At 46.4% G+C, this 23,320-nt stretch overlaps 1 protein-coding gene across 1 annotated transcript in view; it reads right to left on the bottom strand.

Moving 5' to 3' along the window:
• Positions 1 to 5,741: 5,741 nt before the first annotated feature.
• The window catches only part of DNHD1 (dynein heavy chain domain 1), a 72,878-nt gene continuing 55,299 nt past the window's right edge, over positions 5,742 to 23,320 (bottom strand). The window contains 17 exon segments of the mRNA XM_057508203.1: positions 5,742 to 6,492; positions 6,673 to 7,478; positions 7,701 to 7,850; positions 8,016 to 8,107; positions 8,899 to 9,100; positions 9,196 to 9,318; positions 9,524 to 9,710; positions 9,910 to 10,869; positions 11,001 to 11,179; positions 11,326 to 11,478; positions 11,720 to 12,025; positions 18,743 to 19,214; positions 19,430 to 19,861; positions 19,990 to 20,172; positions 20,368 to 20,517; positions 22,799 to 22,901; positions 22,981 to 23,185. Coding sequence (XP_057364186.1) covers positions 6,136 to 6,492; positions 6,673 to 7,478; positions 7,701 to 7,850; positions 8,016 to 8,107; positions 8,899 to 9,100; positions 9,196 to 9,318; positions 9,524 to 9,710; positions 9,910 to 10,869; positions 11,001 to 11,179; positions 11,326 to 11,478; positions 11,720 to 12,025; positions 18,743 to 19,214; positions 19,430 to 19,861; positions 19,990 to 20,172; positions 20,368 to 20,517; positions 22,799 to 22,901; positions 22,981 to 23,185 — 5,060 coding nt within the window. The 3' untranslated portion in view covers positions 5,742 to 6,135.

Genomic DNA, 23,320 nt, shown 5'->3' with positions numbered 1-23,320 from the left:
AGGAGGAATCAGTTTACCCAGTTTTGAGATTTACTCTATATCTACAGACATCAAGACTGTGTGGTGTGTTATTGGTGGAGGGAGGGATAGATAACATAAATCCAAAGATAAGAATAGAGAAACCAGTAACAACCACACAACTATGCCCAACTGATTTTTGACAGAGATGCAAAAGCAATTCAATAGGGGAAAGATAGCCCTTTCAATAAATGGAGCTAGAGAACTTGGATGAAAAAAATGAACCTTGACCTAGTCTCATACCTTACACAAAAATGAACTCAAAATGGATCATGGATGTAAATGTAAAATATAAAACCTTTAGAAAGGAAACAGAAGAAAATCTTTGGTAGGTAAGGTATCTAGGGTGAGGCAGAGTCTTACACTTAACATCAAAAGCATGAACCATGAAAGAAAAAAAATGATAAATTGGAGTTGATCAAAATTAAAATCTTTTGCTCTTTGAAAGACCCTGTTAAGAAGAAGGTACAGACTGGGAGAAATATTTGGAAACCACATATCTGACAAAGGATTACTATCTAGATTATATAAAGAACTCTCACAACTCAAGAGTAGAAGTTCTGATAGCCTTGTATCTATGAAAGGAATTGAATTTTTAATTAAATCTTCTCCCACAAAAACAAAACAAAAAACTCCAGTCCCAGATGGCTTTACTGGCAAATTTAACCATTTAAGGAAAAAGGAAATAATATCAATCCAACACAAACTCTTGTAGAAAGTAGAGCAGGAGAGAACACTTCCGAGTGTGTGCCCATCTGAGACATAAACCAGGGAGTGGAATTGCTAGAACATAGTATACTTAATTTCTCCAAGAGCTGCCAGATTGTTCCCCAGAATAACTGCACCAGTGTACCCATCCAAACCAAGAGTGTAAACCCACACCAGCAGTTTGAGGATTCTTGTTTTCCCTACCTCCCCAACATTTGTTACAACAGAGGCAATAGGATGCTGTAGAGAGAACAGATTCTGGAAATAAATGCCCAGATTCAAAAACTGGCTATACCATTTTCTAACTTCGTGAACTTGGAGGATTTATGGAATCTGTGTCTTTGTTTCCTTCTCTGTAAAATGGAATAATAATAGTATCTATCTTATAAATACCAGGGCTTCTTGGGCATTAGAGGGTGAAACTGCCACCATTAAAAAATCTATTTCAGACATTTCCCCTAATTTATCTTATTTCTGAATGAGGATTTTAAATTAGACTGAAAATGGGCAAAAGTAAATGTGTTTCAGGTGAGCTACAGAGTACTTAGTCAATGAGATTTCTGGTATTTTTATTTTATTTTCATGTGTATAGTGTATGGGGTGGATCATAAATTTCCTTACAAATTTGGATATACAAATAAAATTTAGCTTTCTTTCTCAATTATTGATCTGATTCCTTCACAAGTCTAACTCCCATCCTCCATTACACTGGTTAATGGAAGAGGCTAGAAAGAAATCTGGTTCATGCTCTTCAGGTTTCATTAATTTACTTTGAAATAAATGCTCAGAATTCCAAATTCTCAGCATTCTGACTCTGCTCCTCTCCAAGTGGCATCTGGGTAGTGGGGGGGTTGGGTGGGATTGGCTTATGTGGAGTTTTGATGCAGAAGGAAGAGGTCCCCTGGCCTAATGCTTGTTCTTGGGTGTGCACATGCTGGAATCCTCTGGGTATGGTTGGCCCAGTTCCACACCTGGGGATTCTGCCAACATTTGCTTATGAAGCTCATGAACTTGTGGTCTTGTCTTTTTCAGCTGTCAGGGCTTTGTGTGCCTCCCTGCCAATTCCTCCTCCTCTCAACAGCTCCAGGGCTGCAGACCCCAGGGATGCTCTGCCTCATACTCCATCAAGCCTAACAGGTCTCTGTTCAGTGTCCACACCATGTAGGGATCAAGGGACACTTCCTGACTATGCCATTCTGCCCTCTGAATTGTTCTGGGGCCACAGTAAGTCCATGCTGCAGAGCAGTTTCCTTCTGAAGTTCCCAGTAGAGAAAAGGGCAAAAGCCTCTTTGTCCTTGGTCCCTCAGTTTACTTCTCTATCCCCAAGTCCTGGATCAGGTTGGTTTTGCCACACTCTTCCCTCTTGTCTCTGCTCTCATCCTTCCCTGTGCATGAGGACAGAATGTGACATGATTCTTCTTTTTGTCATGTGTCTTACTCTTGATTCTTTTCCTTGTTTGGGACTTTAATTTTACTAGGGGGGATTTTAATTTATATGGTAGACAATTTCAATAGTGAAATTGTCAAATCTGGACATCTTTACACAGCAGTCACTGTACTTGGGCTATGCTGCCATATGGTACTTATTTTATAATTGCTGAGTATAATTCAAGGATGAATTTCAGTCAAATGTTGCTCAATAAAACTGAAAATTAATTAAAAAAAGAAAATCCTGGATCACAGAGAAAAGTAATGAATTTTGGTCTAGCGAATGGTGTGTTTGTTATAGAAAATATTCTGTACTGTCTGAATTATTCTGAATTAGTCTGCACTAATTTCAGATGGTTTCGTAGGTATCTCACAATTGCTCCATGCTCTCACTGGAGGATAAATACTAGTGATGGTAAACATGAATAGAGGGTTCATTTATCCAAAAGGATTTCAATACTCTGCTGATCTCTTCTCCTGAAGGAACACCCATGCCCCATTGACCATGGGGAACAAAAGGAAGAAGTAAAACTGTCAATATTTGCAAACATGATACTATATATAGAAAACCCTAAAATTCCACCAAAAAGCTATTAGACTAATAACTGGATTCAGCAAAATTGCAGGATACAAAATCAATACATAGGATCTGTTACATTCCTGTATATTAACAACAAACTAGCAGAAAGAGAAATCAGGAAAACAATCCATTTATAATTGTATCAAGACAAAAAAAATATTTAGGAGTAAATCTAACCAAGGAAGTGAAAGACCTATACTCTGAAAACCACAAGATACTGATGAGAGAAGTTAAAAAAGATACAAATAAATGCAAATCTATCCCATGTGCATGACAGGAAGAATTAATATAGTCAAATGGCCATCCTGCCCAAAGCAGTTTACAGATTCAATGCAATCCCTGTCAAAATATCAACATCATTTTTCAATGAACTAGAGCAAGTAATCCTAAAATTCATATGGAACCACAGAAGACCCCAAATAGCCAAAGCAATCCTGAGGAAGAAGAACAAAGCTTGGCATATTATGCTCCCTGACTTCAAGCAGTGCTACAAAGCTATAGTAATCAGAACAGTACAGTACTGGCACAAGAACAGACCCATAGATCAATGGAACAAAATAGAGAGCCCAGAAACAAACCCACACATGTATGGTCAACTAACAAATGATTAGTTTGAATCATTTATATATACGATTCAAATTCATATTATATACATAATCATTCAATCATGAATATACAATGGGGAAAAGACAATCTCTTCAATAACTGGTGTTGGGAAAACTGGACAACTACATGTAAGAGAATGAAATTGGATTACTGTCTAACTCCATACACAAAAGTAAACTTGAAATGGATTAAAGACCTAAAAGACATGAAACCATAATTCTTAGAAGAAAACACAGGCAAAAATCTCTTGAACATAAGTATGAGCAGTTTTTTTCCTGGATACATCTCCTCAGGCAAGGGAAACAAAATAACAAATGAACAAATGGGACTGCATCAAACTAAAAAACTTCTGTACAGCAAAGGCCACCATCAACAAAACAAAAAGGCAACCTACAATATGGGAGGCTATATTTGTAAATGATTCATCTGATAAGGGATTGATATATAAAAAGAACTCATGTGACTCAACACCAAAAAAACAACCCAATTAAAAAATGGGCAGTGGACCTGAACAGACATTTTTCCAAAGAAATACAGATGTCCAACAGGCACATAAAAAGGTGCTCCACATCACTAATTATCAGGGAAATTCAAATCAAAACCAGTGAGATACCTCACACCAGTTAGAATGGCCACTATTCAAAAGACAAGAAATAACAAGTGTTGGAGAAAAGAGAACCCTACTACACTGTGAGTGGGAACATAAATTGGTGCAGCCACTATGGAAAGCTGTATGGAGGTTCCTCAAAAATCCAAAAATAGGAATACCTGATGACCCAGTAATTGCAATTCTAGAAATTTACCAGAAGAAAACAAATCTCTGAATCAAAAAGATATCTGCACCCCTATGTTTATTGCTGCATTTTTACAATAGCCAAGATATGGAAGCAACCAAAGTGTCCATCAAGAGATGAATGGATAAAGAAGAGGTACACATATACCATGGAATATTATTCAGCCATAAAAAGAGGAAATCCTGCCATTTGCAACAGTATGGATGGACCTAGAAGGTATTATGCTCAGTGAAATAAGCCAGGTGGAGAAAGACAAATACCATATCAATTGACTTACATGTGGAATCTAAAAACAAAACAAAATGAACAAAACAGCAGAAGACTTACAGAAACTGAGAAGTGACTGGTGGTTACCATGGGGGAGGGGCTGGGGTGGAGTGGAGGAGGGGAGTAAAGGGGCACAAAAATCATAATATAAGTTGGTCATGGTATGAAAGTGCAGCATGGAGAATATAGTCAGTCCTTCTGTAACATCTTTGTGTTGACAGTAACTACACTAGCTGGGGAGAGGATTTAATAATGGGTATAGCTGCTGAATCACTGTGTTATATACTTGAAACCAATATGATATTGTGTATCAACTACAATTTTTAAAAAAGGAAGGGTTTCTGAGGAAAGTGGAAGAAGCTTTTGACTCTCAGCTCAGCCTTTTGTTGAAGGCCGTCCGTTACAACAGTCAGCACTGATGGGGTGGTGACTGTGAAGAGGTGCACCGGCGCTCACTATACACTGCCGGTTGCATTTCCTCCCACCATGTAGCTCATACTTAGCCATACAGTGAGGGAAGTAAGTTATGCCTAGTAAGCTTTGATGCTTGGGAACAAGGAGAGGAGCCTATGTAGGCTGACGGCTCTAACCCAACTTTCCTCAGAGAGGTTTGCCCTGGGATAGCATGGTAGCATGGGACAACTAATAATGACAATATATCAAAGCAGAACTGATTCCCTACCCGCAACCCTGGATTTTCTTCCACCAATCCACCATAGAACAGCCAGAGTGATCTTTGCAAATTTTATCATCTCCACCTAATGCTCTCCAATTGATTCCTTCTTAGGCTTTTAAGAAACATAAGCTCATTATGAAATTAGTCTGTGTGATCCACCCCTTTCCATACCTTTCCATCATTCTGAGCACTCTGCCCCCTCATTCACCATATGCTAGCTACATGTCCTGTTCCTTGAACTCCCCAAGGTTGTTCCTGCCTCAAGATCTTTGCACCTCCTGAGGGCTCTGCCGAAAGCACTCCTCTTAGATCTTCAAACAGCTCCCTTTCAGATACTCAGCAACCCTTCCCTGACCACCCAAACCTCATTAGCTGCTTCTCTCTAGTCATTCTCTAACATATGCTTACTTTATTTTCTTTATAGCTCTTAAAAATCATCAAACTTAACTTATTCATATGTTGACCTTTTCTCATCCGTCTCCCTGCTTTAGAACAACCTTATCAGTGCCTGGAAGAGCACCTGGTTCAGAGGAGTGCTCAGCAAATATCTGTTGAATGAATATGGGACCTTGTATCTTGTTTTTCTTTCTTCTTTTTTTTTATGTGTATGACCCAAAGAACCCATCATAGGGGAGGGGATGACTGGTAGGGCAGGATTGGAGCATTCCCAATAATACCACTAAATGCTGTAAGAAACCATTTTGAAGTCTAACTTCTCCCTTTAAAAGTATCCCTTGTGGATTTACGCAAGTACTGAGACCACAGTAGACGGCGGGCAAAGATTTGGGATCCTGTGTGTTCGCCAACCCTGGATCTGCCTAACCCCTTGGGTCCATGACTAACACCAGGCCCATCTCCCCACGGTGTACCCAGGTGCACTCCCCACTTGCCAGAGCACACAGACTCTTCTACTTTAAGTGTGAGCACACCTCCCCTCTACTCAGTCGTGTGCACTGTGCTTCCCCTCAGTGTATTATACTTTTGGTGTGCACACACCATACACTCCTAAGTCTTGGAAATCTTTGATCCAATCACTCCAACTTTATTCTGTTGGGGGCTCAGGGCAGGGGTGGGCTGCACACATGAACTCTCCGCTGGGCACAGATAGCAGGACTGAGCTTTGTGGGCAGCAGCAGGTGCATTAGGATGTTCCTGCTCTGGAGCCTGGTGGTGCCGAGGGGCCCTTCCATGTACACAGGACAGGAGTACACAGACAGGCCAGCCGGGGGTGGTAGGTCATTGGCACACGGGGCCTGGACGCCGGCGCTGATGCTGACTGGAGGCAGAGGGCTGGGCTGGCTGGAGGTACTGTCCTGCAAGGCCCCTGCTAGCGGGTCCCACGCGGCGTTCCGGAGCTGTAGCCCAATCAGCAGCAGCCCCATCTCTGGAACCTTGGGGTTTGGGCCGTTCATCACCTGGGGGCGCCAGAAGCTGGTCAAGCATGGCTAAGATGTTAAAGGGTCTTGGAGCGGCACCAGAGAAGTAGACGGGGCTACAGCGGGGGCAAGATCTCGAAGAGGCAAGGTGGGGTAGTTGAGAGGTGACCAGGAATTTGAAGGAGTGGAATTGGAAACGAAGGGGCAGCACGACAATACCTGGAGATGCAGAGGGTTGCTGTTCAGCTCCTGACGTTTAGGAGGGAGCTGATTGGAGTTAGAGCCTTGGCAACCAGGGGGATTCGAGCAAGGCCCGTCCTGGCTCGGGGCGACCACTGAAAAGGCAGCCTCCCAACGCAGTGACAGTAGAAGGCGGCGCGGGTGGCAGAAGGCTGATAGGTGAAAGATGCGCTCTGGCACTTCGGTGCCCACGCCCAGGTAGCGAACCAACAGCTGCCCACGGCGCGACAGCTGTCGCAACCAGTGCCAGGGCGGCTGAGACCCGGCAGGCGCATGGGGTCGCCAAGGCGGGGGCAGGCGGCCAGTCCAGAGAGCGTGGGCCACCAAGGTACAGCGCGGAGAGGCGCACGGGGGTGCGCCCTTCAACTGCTGCAACAGGCAGTCAAGATCCTGTTGCAGCGTGCCCGCCAGCTGTCTCAGTTCCAGCACCTCCGTCCGGAGGAAGCCCTCCAGAGGTCGCTGCGCGTTCAGCACCAGCTGCCTCTCGACGCCAGGCTCAGCTTGGCGCGCGGTCTCCGTCAGCAGAGCCTGCAACGACTCCAGTCTCCGCTTGGCTTGCACTAGGCGTTGCCGCAGCCTCCTTTCGGTTCGCTGACAGCCTCCGCGAGCAGCAGGAACCCAAGTGGATGAACTCTGCCGCAGCGCTCTCGAGAGAGCGCGACTCTGGCGTCGCAACAGCCAGGCCTGGGGGCCAGCACTCAGCCCGCAGATCTGGGGTTCAGGTGGCGTGGCCAGTAGGCGCATCTGGGCCTTGCATTCTGCCATAGCATCCAGCTGCCCTAGCTCTGGGAGGTGGAGGTGAGGGGTGAGGGACAAGGTGGACTCTCTCCACCCCAGACCCAAGGGAGTGGGGCCTTCCTCTGACACCTGAAGCCATCATCCTATAACTATGTTAATACTGTCCCCTCCCGCATGTTTATTGGTGCTGCTGTTCACAACCCCGTGAGGGTGGCATTACAACTGCCCCCATTCTCCACTCCAGCGCAGATAACCTGACTGGATCTTACCTGACCTGGACATCAGAGTGGCTAGCAGATGCTGGGGTGTGTGTGGTTGGGCCCAGCTCTGGCTGCTGGGGCTCAGGCAGGCTTGTGTGAGGCTAATCAGGGCCTCTCTGTCCTTGTCGTCTCCCACAGGACCCCCATAGAAAACTGAAGCTGAGGATAAGGTCAGAGCCCCTCAGTTTCAGTCCCTCCAGTTTCCAGCACCTCACAAACCAAAGTCGCAAGTTATGTCCTTGCCACAGTACTCCCACCCCCACCCCTTCCTGGGCTCTCCAGGGGTTTGGTGACTGCATGCATGGCCCACAGGAAGGGTCTCACCGGCCAGCTCCTGCATGGCAGCCCTGGGATTGCTAAGGCTGGACCACAGCTGCTCTTGGATCTGAAGGACCAGGGTCAGGGTCACTTGACTCCTGGAGAAGGGAAGCAGGGAGTAGGGTTTCAAAGCCGTCACAGGCTGAGGACTTTCACAACTTTCTCTCCTGCCCAGACCTCTCTCCTGAGCTCCAGACTCATGAGGGCTCACTAGTCATTGCCACTTGGCACCTCAAATACAGCTTGCGTTCAGCTGAAGTCATCATCCCCTCCAATACTAGCCACCCAATTGTCCAAGGCAGAACTCTGGGGGCCATCCTTGACCTTGCCTCCTCATGCCACATGTACTCTATCCCTACTGTGAGTACCCTAGTTCTTACTACCCACACTGGGACCTTGTCCCTCAAGACTGCCTGAGCCCCTTAAGACTGTTCTGCTTGCCTCCAGCCCTGCCCTGTCTGGTCCATTCTCATTGCCGCCAGAGTGATCTTTCAACAGTCAAATAGGATCACATTTTTTTCTCCTACTTAAAACTCTTCAGTGGCTTCCCACCATCCTCAGGATAAAGTCAGCCTCCTTGCCTCTATCACGAGCCTTACCTCCCCACTCAATCCCCAGCATGTCCACTCAGCCACACTGAAGTCTTCTCCCTCCTGCTGAGCTAAGTTCCTTCTACTCAGAAAGGTTCCATCTACACCTCATCTGCCTCTACTTTCAAGACTCAATTCAGAGCAAAATGCTGAAGTCCTTAGAGAAGCCTTCCTTGAGTTCCCTGTGCCCTCATACTTGGGAGCTTCCAGAGATGAGTTAGTCATACTTATGCCAGCATGTGGAAAAAACTCAGTGTTTGCTGAGTGACTGACTGAGCAGGATGGGTGGGGTCCCTCACCAGCACCCCCTGTGTGCCTGCAGCTTCATTCCATAGAGCTGCCGGTGCAGCAGGAGGCCATGGAGGAGGAGCAGAGGCAAGGCCCTGGCTGGGGATTGCACATAGACTCCTTGCTGGGCTAGCTCCACACTGTCGATCAAGACGTGGCTCAGATCCAGGGACTGGTCCCAGAAAACAGGCATGGAGTGCTGAGTCAGCACAGCTGGGGGAGGGGAGGAGGAAGGACAGTGCTGAGTCAGCGCAGCATAGTTGCTGTCCCCCTTTCCATCTGAGGGCCTATAGGGGGAAGCTCCCCACCTGGTAAGGAAGCAATAGCTTCTGCAGACACAATAAGCCAAAGACGGAAATCTCTGTGGACAGTAGTCACATTGCTGCTTGAAGATTGCACTAAAAGCAGTTCTAACTCCAGGTCTGAAGCCACTAGGGATCAGACATGGGGCTAAGATTAATCGCTGGGTAAAGGATAAGTTGTAATTGTAGGGGTCAAACTTGAGGCTAGGGGTCAGAAGTCAGATACAAGGGGACAGACTTGGTGCTAGGAAATCAGTCATGAGGCCTGAGAGTCCAAGCTCAGGCCCAAGTGTAGGATAAGGTCCTAGAAGCCATCTCTAGGCAGCACACTCACCCTTGGCTCTGTCCAACAGCACCAGCAAGGGCTGTAGCAGCTCACGTGGCCAGTGAGGCATCAGATGACAGTTCTCCAACACTAGCCAGTGCCCTTTCTGCATAGCTTGGCCTAGAATACTGACCACAGCCGAGACTGGGTCCCAGGCCTCAGAGCCCAGGGCTATCACCTCCAGATGCCTCTGCCCCTGAAGGCCAATGGGGAGATGGCAAAGTAACTAAAAGTGACCCCAGGGTGACCCAAGGGACCCAGAGTAATGCCACAAATAACCCCAAATGTCCCCGCATAATCCATAAAGATCTCTGAGAATGTTGGGAAGGGGCCCTCACGACCCAGCCCAGCCCATAGGAGACTGGCTTTTGGTGTCCAAGAGGCTTGGCACAAACCTGCCCATGCATGGCAGCCAGTTTCTGGATGACAGTCAGCGGATGCAGGGTGGCTGTTGGGTGGCCAGGGGGTGGCAATAAGATCAGCATGGGCCGAGTAGCCTGACTGTGTTCAAAGGGTATGTTGGAGGTGCTCAGATTTTCATCCAGGGGCCGCCCCAGGAGGCTGGTGGTGAAGTCTGCCAGGGCACCTGCCAAGCCCTCAGGTCGCAGAACCCGCCACAGGATCAACTTCTGGAGAAGGCTGAGTGGCTCAGGTCCAGGGCCAGGTGCAGGACCCAGCACTGTGGATGACAGTGACAGGTAACCCTGCCAAACATCGGAGTGGCCTGCCAGGGACGCACGCAACCCAGCAAATGGGGGCAGCAGCTCTAACACCCCACATTCGTGCCAGGCTCTCAGCCCCAGCCAGGATGGTCGAGCCACACCTGGGACTGGCTGTCTACAGCCTGTGCTGGGAGAGGCTGCCAGTCCCGGCCAGAGTGCAAATCTCTCCAGGTTTGGTGCCTTCCCTGCCACTTGTAGCAGAGCCAAAGCACCCAAGGCACCCACCAAGGGCACTTGGGTGGGGCCCAGGGCAGCCACAGTGCTGCTCAGCAGCTGACGAGTCAGCTGTGCTCTCAGCTGCAGCAGATGGCTGGGCAGGTCCTCCCCGTGATGACTCTCGCATTGCTTCATACTGTTCAGGGCCTCCTTGGTGGCTGCCAGCAAGCTCTCTGGGCTCATACGGAAGAGTGGCAGCAGGTTCTGTAGTGAGCTAAGGGCCTTTATAATGGTCATTCCATGCCAGACCACATGCTGATAGGGTGCCCACAGTGCCACCTCCTGCAGCCTCAGGTCTTCTAGCTCCTTGAAGTTGGCACGCAGCTGACATAGCTCTGCCTGGGCCCTCACCATGTCCTGCAGGAACCTGGCTGGTTTCTGATGCTTTGGATTCTGGAGCAGCAGCAGCAGCTGCCCCTGCAGACATCACTCGTTGCATATACATCTGGCCCTTTCCTATACCACCCCCAATCCTCCACCCTCATCTCCACCCCCATGCCCAGGCCCCTCTAAGCTCATCCCAACCCATAGACTGTGGCCCCGAGCACCTCAGCAGCTTCCACAGCCTCACGTATGTCCAGGGCTCTGATCTTTAGATCCTGCCAGCGGCTCTCCAGATCAGGGCGCTCTATTTGCAAAATTTCATGCAGCATCTGCTCTTCTAGGATTTCCATGTTCAGGCCCAGATCCAGCACATTCAGCCCCTTCAGGAGTTCACAGCCTAGTACTTGGGGTTACATGGGACATTCTCAGCCCTTCCCCCTTGGCAGGGGTGGTGTACACAGGGAGTATGGCTCCCTACCACAGTCCCAAGCCTACTGGGGCCTACTGCGTCCACAAAGCTGTGCTGGTAACTGACCCACTGGGCCTCACCTTTCTCCAAGGCGCTGAGTGGGAGGGTCGTGCTCAGATAGAGACAGAAGCCAGGCTGCACCCGGGGTGGGCTCAGCTGCTCCCGCTGCAGTAGCCATTGCAGTTCTTGGCACTCCAGGCCCAGCTCCATGTTGGTCAGTAGCACAGGCAGGCCTGTGGGGCAGGCAAGGACACCATAACCACCATGCCAGCTCCTCAGGGCCCCCAGGCACCACATCTGTCTCTGACCTGCTCCCTGCTGACTGATAGTGGGGGTTCCCTCAGGGCTCTTCCACAGAGTTAGTGCTGGGTTAAGGATGGGAGCTGAGGTCAGACTGGGGTGTGGGAGGCCTGTGGGGCCACAGAGTTGAGGGAGGGCAGCAAGATGATGTGGTGGGCGGGGCCCAGTTCTCACCCCTGGCTGCTGCCTCCTGGAGCTGAGGACCCAGCTCTGGGTCAGTGCCTGAGAGCACAGTAAGGTAGGGAAGGGGTGGGTGCTGAGTCTCAGAGGCTGGCCGTGACTCCTGACCCTCTGTCTCCTCTTCCTCCTCTTTCTCTTGTCCCTCTTCCTTCTCTTCCTCCTCATTTGCCCTTTCCTCTGTCTTCTGCTCTGGTGTCTTGTCCTTGGCCTTGTCACGCTTGTCACAATCATCCTCTTCCTCTTCTGTGTCCTCTGTACACTCTTTTTCTTGATTTCTCTGTGAAGGGTTGAAGCCTTTCCCTGTGGCAGAAAGATGCAGAGGAGCTCTGCTCAGGGGAGGAATCAGGCTCCTGTGCAGCACCGTTTATCCAAGGGTTCCATCTCATGAGGGATGGTCGGCAGGAAGACACCTTAGGGAAGTTGCTGCTGTGATTTATTTTCCTTATCTGCAGAATGGAGCTGATCCTGGTGAGTACCTCATAGGGTTTCAGTGAAGACAGCATGGAATCGTACACAAAAAAACTCAGCTGGCACCTAGCAAGCACTTGATAAATGCTGTCTATCATGGTAATACTTGAAAATTCCAGAAAGAGGCTCTCATCATCCCTGAAATCAGCTCCATTTCTGCCTTCCTGTAGGTTGGTTACAAGAGTGAATGCATTTCCCTTTTTGCCTAAGCCAATTTTATCTCTAACAACTAAGAGTCATCACTAATACAAAAATCAGTGCCTGGTAGTAGCGACTTGTAAGTGAAAGCCATAAATTACAGAATTAGCCAAGTCACGGATGGTGGACACTGCTGGCTAACAAACAACCATCTCCAACGCCTTCTCTTCTGCCACTTCTATTGCAGGGACTGGAAAAGATACTTTTTAAGTATTATGAATTTATAAAAGTGGGCAAGAGGAAGATGGTTTCACTACTGAATTTTATCAAACATTTAGTGAAGACCTAATACCCATCCTCCTTTAAGCTTTCCAAAAAGTAGAAGAGGAGGGAATACTCCCAAACTCATTCTATGAGGCCAGCATCACTCTAATACCAAAACCAGGCAAAGACACCACAAAAAAAGAAAATTACATACAAATATTCCTGATGAACATAGATGCAAAAATACTCAACAAAATATTAGCAAACCGAATTCAAAAATACATCAAAAAGATCATCCATCATGACCAACTAGGATTTATTCCAGGGATGCAAGGATGGTACAACATTTGAAAATCTGTCAACATCATCCACCACATCAACAAAAAGAAGGACAAAAACCACATGATCATCTCCATAGATGCTGAAAAAGCATTCAAGAAAATTCAACATCCATTCATGATAAAAACTCTCAACAAAATGGGTATACAGGGCAAGTACCTCAACATAAGAAAGGCTATATATGATAAACCCACAGCCAACATTATATTTAACAGCAAGAAGTTGAAAGCTTTTCCTTTAAGATGAGGAACAAGACAAGAATGCCCACTCTCCCCACTTTTATTCAACATAGTTCTGGAGGTCCTAGCCATGGCAATCAGACAAAACAAAGAAATAAAAGGCACCCAGATTGGCAAGAAAGAAGTTAAACTGTCCCTGTTTGCAGATGACATGATATTGTACATAAAAAACCCTAAAGGATCCACTCCAAACTATTAGACCTAAATCTGAATTCAGCAAAGCTGCAAGATACAAAATTAATACACAGAAATCTGTTGCATTCCTATACACTAACGATGAATGAGCAGAAAGAGAAATCAGGAAAACAATTCCATTCACAGTTGCATCAAACAGAATAAAATACCTAGGAATAAACCTAACCAAGGAAGTGAAAGACCTATACTCTGAAAACTACAAGACACTCATGAGAGAAATTAAAGAAGATACCAATAAATGGAAACACATCTTGTGCTCATGGATAAGAAGAATTAATATTGTCAAAATGGCCATCCTGCCTAAAGCAATCTAGAGATTCAATGCAATCCTTATCAAAATACCAACAGCATTCTTCAGTGCACTAGAGCAAATAGTTCTAAAATTCATATGGAACCACAAAAGACCCCAAATAGCCAAAGCATCCTGAGAAGGAAGAATAAAGCAGGGGGAATTATGCTCCCTGACTTCAAGCTCTACTAAAGCCACAATAATAAAGACAATTTGGTACTGGCACAAGAATAGAGCCACAGACCAGTGGAACAGAATAGAGAGTCCAGATATTAACCCAACATATATGGTCAATTAATATATGATAAAGGAGCCATGGATATACAATGGGGAAATGACAGCCTCTTCAATAACTGGTGTTGGCAAAACTAGACAGCTACATGTAAGAGAATGAAACTGGATTATTGTACCTATACACAAAAGTACATTTGAAATGGATCAAAGACTTGAATGTAAGTCATGAAACCATAAAACTCTTAGAAGAAAACAGGCAAAAATCTCTTGAATATAAACATGGGCAACTTTTTCCTGAACATATCTCCTTGGGCAAGGGAAACAAAATCAGAAATGAACAAATGGGATTACATCATGCTAAAAAGCTTCTATACAGCAAAGGACACCATCAGTAAAACAAAAAGGCATCCTACACTATGGGGGAATATATTTGTAAATGACATATCCAACAAGGGGTTAACATCCAAAATATATAAAGAACTCACATGCCTCAACACCCAAAAAGCAATAACCCTATTAAAAAATGGGCAGAGGATATGAACAGACACTTCTCCAAAGAAGAAAATTCAGATGGCCAACAAGCACATGAAAAGATGGTCTATATCACTAATTATCAGAGAAATGCAAATTAAAATGACAATGAGATATCACCTCACACCACTTAGGATGACCAACATAGAAAAGACTAGGAACAACAAATGCTGGCAAGGATGCAGAGAAAGGGGAACCCTTGTACACTGCTGATGGGAATGTAAACTAGTTCAACCATTGTGGAAAGCAGTATGGAGGTTCCTCAAAAAATTAAAAATAGAAATACCATTTGACCCAGGAATTCCACTCCTAGGAATTTACCCTAAGAATGCAGGAGCCCAGTTTGGAAAAGACATATGCACCCCTATGTTTATTGCAGCACGATTTACAATAGCCAAGAAATGGCAGCAACCTAAGTATCCATCAGTAGATGAATGGATAAAGAAGATGTGGTACATATACACAATGGAATATTATTCAGCCATAAGAAGTAAACAAATCCTACCATTTGCAACAACATGGATGGAGCTAGAGGGTATTATGCTCAGTGAAATAAGCCAGGCAGAGAAAGACAAGTACCACATGCTTTCACTCATCTGTGGAGCATAAGAACAAAGCAAAAACTAAAGGAAGAAAACAGCAGCAGAATCACAGAACCCAAGAATGGACTAACAGTTACCAAAGGGAAAGGGACTGGGGGTCGGGTGGGAAGGGAGGGAGAAGGGGAATAAGGGGCATTACAATTAGCACACATAATGTAGTGGGGGGGCACGGGGAAGGCAGTATAGCACAGAGAAGATAAGTAGTGACTCCATAGCATCTTACTACACTGATGGACAATGACTGTAATGGGGAGTGCGGTGGGGACTTGATAATGGGGGGAATCTAGTAACCACAGTGTTGCTCATGTGATTGTCTATTAATGATACAAAAAAAAAGTGGGCAAGAGGAGATTGCCATATCCATAGCTTAGTGTATTCATTTCCTATTGTTTAACAAATGACCACAAATTTAGCAGCTTAAAGCAACACCCATTGATTCTCTCTCAGTTTGGTAGGTTAGAAGCCCAGTACAGCGTGACTGGCTGCTCTGCTCAGGGTTATGCTCGGCTAAATCAAGACATCAGGTGGGACTGCAGCTCTCATCTGGGATTTGGGTCCTCTTCCAGTTCACTGCTTATGTCTCACACTTTCCCTGTATCCCACTCCATCTTCAAGCCAGCAACAGTTCATTGGATCTTTTTTGTGTTCCATATCTTCGTCTCTTCTTACCTTTTTTTTTTAAGGGCACACATGATCACATGATTACACTGGACCCACCCAGATAATCCAGGATAATATCTCTATGTTATGGTAAATGATTAGTAACCTTAATTACATCTGCAAAGTTTCTCTTGCCATGTAACATAATTACAGGAGTAACACAAGAAAACAACTATAATGGAGGCCAAGACTCTGTCTACCACATTTAGCTATCCAGACTCTGGAAGATCTTTGGTTTTCCTGATAAAAGGGACAGAATGGCTAGTAGCAACTCTGACATGAAGCTTGGAAGTATGGCAGCCAGTTTAGTAACAAATTACCACAAATATGGTGGCTTGAAACAACAGAAACTTATTCTCTTACAGTTCTGGAGGCCAGAAGTCCACAATCAAGGGGTCAGCAAGGCTAAACTCCCTCTGAAGGCTTTAAGGGAGATTCCTTCCTTGTTCCTCCTGCCTCTGGTGGTTCTAGGAGTCCTTGGCTTGTGGCTACATAACTCCACTGTCTCCATCTTCACATGGACTTCCTTCTGTCTCTTATAAAGACACTTGTCACTGGATTTAGGGCAAACCCAGAAAATCTAAGGTGATCTCATTTCAAGGTCCCTAACTTCATTACATCCTCAAAGACTCTTTTTCTAAATAAGGTCACATTCATAGGTTCCAGGGGTTACAATGTGTTATTATCTTTTGGCGGGCCACCATTCTACCCACTACAATGTGGAAAACCAACATGCTAAGGATTGTAGAGCAGAAGGATGGAAGAATCTAGTTGCTTGAAGGCCACACTGAAGCCCTGAGCCTGCTTATCTCAGTTCTTCTTATAATGTGAAATAAATAAATCCCTGTTTGTTTAAGCCATGGTAAGATGGGTTTTTGCTGCTGGTAGTGACAGCATTCCTAACTGACACAGAAGCTGGGAGGGCAATGAGGATTTTCTTTTCTCTACTGGAAGTGTGGTAAGAAGTTGACTTATCTCATGGGACTTGGACCATGAGCTCACTGAACTTTAATGAACTTAATGGAAATTATTAGAACATGCTGATTGCTTCTCTACTTAGAGGAGAGAATCAACCTCTAGAAAAATCTTTAAGGGAATTCCTTTCTGCTCATATCAAACAGTTTCAGACCACAAATGATCAGATACTCATGCACCTTGGTGATTTGTAAAAATGATTCTCTACCTCATGCTGCATGGACTAGGACATTATGGGACATTGGGGGAGCCAGAAAAATCAAAGAAGCCTGGTTCTCAAGATCCATCCCAAGCCCTTTTCTCTCTGGATTCCCTGCTTGACAAAGGTAACAGTATCCCTCTGCCTTTTGATTTCTCTGCCTTCTGCCTTTTGAATACAGCCCAAAATAATAGAGACTATATTCCATGGCCTAAGCTCACTACTCAAACTATTTCTTATTATATATTTAATGTGAAGACTGGGGTTTAGATGGATGGCAACTGCACTGAGGCTTAGTGGAACTGACGGAGCCCCCAGAACCAATGTTAGGAGACAGAAACCAGAGGTAGGGTTTAGATTTAAGAACAAGAATGTACTAAGATTTCTGGCATTGGTTAATAGCTAATAAGAGTCCTTACAAGTGAAACCTGCGGGAAAAAGATGAGAGACATAAGGGGATTAGCCAGAAAATCCCCCATCTTCTAACAAGTGATCTGTGTTTGCTTAATTTTAAGGCAAATCCTAAACCCCTACACCCATTCCAATAGAAGTGGACATTTAAGGCAAATCAGCTATAAACAGGGTACTATTGCCCAACGTTCCTTTCACAGCTAGCCTGGGGACAATGGGCATGGAAATTTATACTGTTTGTCAGAACCCAGGACAGATGAACTGGCTGTCCAAGAACACACTCCATAGTCAGAGAAACGATGTTAATCATATGCCTTAGTATTTCTGTCTGGCATTATATGGTACATGCTACAGACAAATATACAGTGTGTGTTTCTTACTCCTAGAAAATTTCTAAACAGGAACTTTTTTGTAGTTGTCTTAATTTGACTTTGTTTCACTTTGCATATCAAGTGTATGGGTATAGTGAGATTTAGCATGTAATATATCATAGGCTACATAATCATGAAGAGCCACATGCAGATCCGATCAAGAGCATGATCATCATTCAGAGTTCCTGGATTCAGAATTGGATGCAGGAGCCAGATGTTTCTTCAGGGTGTCTCTATCAGAGAGGGAGTGAATTCACTTATAGGTACATATGTGATAGTTGTATAACGGGCATTTCTGCAGTGGTGCATGAGCACAGTGGAAAGTCGTGCTGGACAGCCAAGGGGTTGACTGTAATAAAGGTAGCAATAATATATCAGTAGTAACAATGACAAATATATTTGAGAACCTATTATATATCAGGCACTGTGTGAGTCCCTTTTATGTGAATTATCTTAATACTCACAACACTTTATGAAATGGGTATAATTAGGACTCTTTACTAGCAAATAAACTTAGGCTTAGAGAGATTTAGCACCTGGCGTTAGGTTACACAGCTAGAAGAGGACAGATATCTGACCCAGATAGTCTGATTATAGAGCCCATGTTATGGACCACTTTATGATAGTTCCATTGTAGATGTCTATTATTCTCACCAGTGCAATGCTTAACCCCTTCTTCTAGGAAATAAACACTCTCACTTCCTTCCCTTAGGAAATGCTCCTTCTGACACTCCACCCAGATGAGTCCCAGATCCAAGCAGAGCCAATAGAAATATTTCCCTAGAATTCCTGAACATGGAATAAACTTGGGTAGTAAAGCTTTGAGGCCAAGTTTCCAGTAGTGCTAAGCAGACCAGAGAAATGGGAGATCATGGACTGGCCAGCCATGGAGATTCAGAATCATTTCAATATGGTCCAAAAATGTAGGTAAATTTCTGTAGACAGTCCTAATTTGTTAATATCATGTAGGCTGATGAACTCTGGAATACCCTGGCCACAAAAAGTTAGTGTCTACATTATGAAAGGGAAATTCACACATGACTTAGAGTGTTGGGCAGTTCAGACACCCACAAAGCACTGTGTTTATCATCCCTGGCTTTACCTCTGCCCTCGGTGGGCCCTGGGGCCAAGTATCTAGAGTCTTCCAGAGGCAGTGGGTTCAGCCAGATGAGGGCCTGGTTGTTCGGGTCAAGCAGCAGAGGCCAACGGCAGCTGAAGTAGTGGCTGCGACTTCGCAGAAGCAGGCCTGCCAGGCGGGCTGTCTTTGCCTGGGGCTTCAGGTCTCGGTCCCACTGGAACTGTTCGGATTCAGAGCTCAGCAAGGACAGAAGGCTGAAGGGAGAGCATATGGAGAGCAGGGGGCTCTTGGGCAGCACTGCGACAGATTTCTCCGTCTGCCTCAGTGCCCTTGCCACATCATCTGGGCCCAGGGGCTCCTGAAAGCCCCTGCACAGAGCCAGCCACTTGTCCAGTAGCTCCTGGCGCCGCAGTGCTGGGAAGGGACCCAGGTAGGTGATGGCAGCTGAACACAGGATGGCATCTCCAAACACAGTCGTACAGTGCACTTTCAAGTTCTGGTGTGGAAGGGAAAACCAGAGGGCCTCATTCTATAGGCCAGCGAGGATGGTACAGGCAGAGAGGGAGCAAGCCAGGGTATGGAGGAATGCATAGAAGGACAGAGTGGGAAGAGGGAAGCAGTGAGGCCACAAAAGCAGAGGCATGGCAGCTGAAGAGGCATGGGCAGTGGTGCAGAAAAGGACTTGGAGGGAATCTGGCAGGGGCTGGTTACCTGGAGCTCTGCAGTCCAGGAATGCATGGGCATGAGCAGTGCAGCCTTCATGGGCCACTTGTTGTACTGGCCACACTGAGCCTGGCTGAGATCCTCTACCACCAGGTTATGGGAAGCCTGTGCATCTTCCAGCTTATTGGTCAGGGTCAAATTGTGCTCTAGGATCTCCTGTGTGTGGAACTGGTGGTGGCCCAGGCGGGCCTGCTCCCGAGCCAGCGTGGCCTCTACTTGCCGCAGCAGCAGGCCCGTGGGCCGTGCTCGGCGCTGTGCTGCCCCGTGGTACAGAATGGCCCAGAGCCAGGCTGCCAGGCTTGCTGCAGGAATGCTCACTGCCCGCAAGGTGGCATCGCTCATACCTGGAGCCTGCAGAGCTAGGTTTAACCTCAGCATCTCTGAGTCCGTCATCCTCTCCTTGTGGAAGAATACCAGGTCCTGGGGGAGTGTGTTAGGAAGGGTGGGGGAAGACACAGATGTTCTGAGCCTCACCCCAACATCCTCGCCCTGCCAAGTCCCCCCTGATGCCTCCACTCTTCCCCTCCATTGTGTCCGACATTCCCTACCTGATAAAAGTCCTCAGTGCATAACAGCTGCTTGGCACTGGCCCAGCCTGTTTCACGGTGGAACAAGTCACACAGGGCATTGGTCACCTGGACCACAGAATCTGGTGGTGCCCGGTAGCTCCGTAGCTCCTCAAAGTCAGCCATCTGAAGCTGGCTCAGGGGCCCCAGAAATGCTTTGCCCATCTAAACAAGGAGAGATGCATTCCTGAAGTGGGCTTCAGAAATGTCCTTTCTTCAAGGTGAGCCAGGAGGGATCATCTCCTCCTAGGAGTCTCTGTGAGGGACCATTCCCCAAGCCATCCTATTACCTTTGCTCCCTCCCCCAGGAGACTCCATGACTGGTCACCCCATCCTCCCCTCTGGGCACAAAGAGCCCACCTGCTCCAGGAAAGCCTCATACTGAGCCCGCAGGGCATCCCGCTGCTTGGTCAGTTTCTCAATGAGGTTCTCCTGCTTCCGACACTCTGCCAGCTGCTGCTTGTACAGGAGCTTGCCTTGCTCTAGCTGCTGCTGAAGTGTGCTGAGGGTCTGCGAACAGGGATGCGGGCTCTGTAGCTCCAGATGCTGGGCCAGGTGACAGTACTCTAAGGGAAGACCCCGCAGGCCTGGGACTCTAGCATCCTCCTCACTTGACTTGATAGGGTGACCCAGTTGAACTCCAAAAAGGCCACAGATACAGACTGAGCTCTGGGACTGTCACTCACCACAGTCTGTGAGTCATACATCTAGTAATGTAGCCACAGGTGTGTGGTGCTTTTCCTGACCTGCCATGCAAGCCCAGGTAATCTGAAATCCAAAGCCTATGCTATGCTCTTTATTTCACTTGACCGATCAGTGGCATTTGTCAGAGAAGACAGTTCTCTCCCTCTTGAAACATTCTTCCCCCTTGACTTTCAGGATACCAGGTTCTCCTTTGATTTTCTCCCACTTCCGTGGCTGCTCTTTCATAATCTCTTCCTCTGCCAACCCTTAAACAGTCCTCAGCAATTTTTTCAGGGCCCCCTTCTCTTCTCATTCTATACTTCTATGGCCTCTCCTTAATCTCACGGCTTTGACTACATTTATATTTTAACAATTTCCAAATCCCTACCTCTAGTTAGATTCTTCCACAAGCCCCACACCCACATGTCTATATGCTTAGTGGAAATCTCTTCTTCAGTGTCTCATAGGTCCCTCAGACTCTACATGTCCGAAAATGAATGTATTGGCTATGCCCCCTTGTATCTCCTGCCATCTTACTGGTCTCATGTGTTCTTTTTCTCAGAGAAGTGGCAAAATACACCCAAGTTTCCTAAGGAAGAAACCCAATTGTTGCCTTGACTCCATCTCCTTTATTCTCCCAAATCCAACCCACTTCAGATCTTTCAGTTCTACCACGTAAATGTCTCTCATGTGGACTCCCATTCCCACTGCCCATTGCTCATGCCTATGCTCTTTCATGCCTGACCTTCTGCACAGGCTTCCTAACTGGTGTCTTAGCTTCCACTCTTCTTCCCCCTCCTGCAGTCCCCTCTCCATGCTGCAACCAGACTGGTTTTCTAAAACCCACATATCATCATCATAATGTCCCTTAACACTGGCCACTCTTTCATTTGATTTACAATGCCTCCATGACCCCATGGCCTCTGCTCATCTTTCCAACCTCATCTCTTTCCTCTCCCAGCACTCTCCTGTCCAGATTTTCCTGACTTAGAGTTCCTCCAGTGTGGCACACTCTTGCCTCTGGACCTTTGTACATGCTGTTACTTTAGCCCATGATATTCTTCCTCCCCACTCCCTTCTGTGCCAAATCTCACCTAACCTTCAAGTATCAACTTTGATAGACTTCACTTGTTTACATATTTAAGGTAATTTCTTAGTGCACACCATGTTCTACACATGGTTCTGTGCTACATACTGTGGCACTAGGCTTTCTTTAGAAAGTCTTTCCTGATATTTCACATACCCTGAACTTTCTGTCATAATACACTATTTTGTAATTGCCTCAGTGAGTTTATACCTTCCAGTAAACTAGGTACCAGGAAGGCAAGGTCTCTTTCTCAGACAACTCATATGTCTTATCTCTCTTATTAGGAGACAATCTAATTTAGTATTAATAGGAGCTAACATTTATTGAGCTCTTACTATATGCCAGTAAAACCACAGTAAGTCACCTTTAAGTTTAAGCTTTACATATAAGAGCTCACTTAATCCTCATTCTAAACTCTCTGTAAGATGAGAAAAAGGACAGCTACCTTGAAAAGTTATGACAAGTATTCTATCTATCCATCTGTCTATCTAAGTGTAAACATAGATGTAGATGTAGACACAGACATAAATATTAATGAGTGGAGAAAAATGTGGAGTTCAATTAATTTTTGTTGAGTAGAGTAATAAATAAATGAACAAATTGAGAAGAGATGGAGGGATCCAGAATGATTCCTGGGATTTGGTTTAGATGACTAAGGGGAGGATAAGACAGAGAGGTGATTGTTGGAATGTAATGCCTGCCCTGTTCCCAGTGGATATCAATAGAGGCCTTGGGGAGCATACTGAACTTCACACAATCCAGGTACTAGGGACAATCAAATGCAGGAAACCAGGTAGGCTTCCTAAATTTAAAAGAATCAGCCTGGTCTCAGTTACACCATGGGGAACTTTGAGCCTGGGCTCTAGAGGGGAGGCAGCAGGGAGTAGAGAGATCCCCTGGGGGAAGAGGACTCTCAGGAGACAGAAACTAAGGTTCAGTGTGATTGGCTCCTCTCCAGTTCCCTTTTGGGCTCCTGCTGTGACCCCGCTGTGCATGCCTTGTAATTCATTTCCCCCTTACCCTGAGGGAGGCTTTCAGCTGCTGTTCCAAGTTGAGGACCAGTTTGGAGTGGGCATTGTGCTGCTCACTCAGCATTCTCAGATTCCCCAGGGCATTCTGGATCCTGGAGACACAAAGGGCCAGTGAGTGGACCCAAGGAAGCAGGGGGCGGGGATGCAGTGCAGGGCACAGGGGCCACTCACCGCTGGGCCTTGTTCTTTATCTGCAGAGTCATCTGTTGCTGCAGCAGCACAAAGGTGTCCAGGAAGTCTAGGAAGGTCTTGGGAGTGACGAGTGGCAATTCAGGGCACAGGTGCCCATGGTAGCTGGCAGCCGAAAGGTGGATGAGAGCCATGGCTTTGGCCACATTGAGAACTGACGCTTGGAGGTCTGGGCACTTCAAGGTGTCTGCAACAGGCATGGCTTTAGCCTGAATTTGTGAGCTTGTAGGAGAATAGGAAAGGAAAGGGACCCTCTCCTGGCTAGGAGTGAGGGCAGGAAAGGGGAAGGGGGCTCACTATGTTCTAGAGAGAGAACGCGTGG

Source organism: Manis pentadactyla, chromosome 9 (assembly GCF_030020395.1).
Source record: "Manis pentadactyla isolate mManPen7 chromosome 9, mManPen7.hap1, whole genome shotgun sequence".
Classification (NCBI taxonomy): domain Eukaryota; kingdom Metazoa; phylum Chordata; class Mammalia; order Pholidota; family Manidae; genus Manis; species Manis pentadactyla.
Note: the sequence above shows the minus strand (reverse complement) of the source record. Positions and strands in the feature narration are given on the sequence as shown.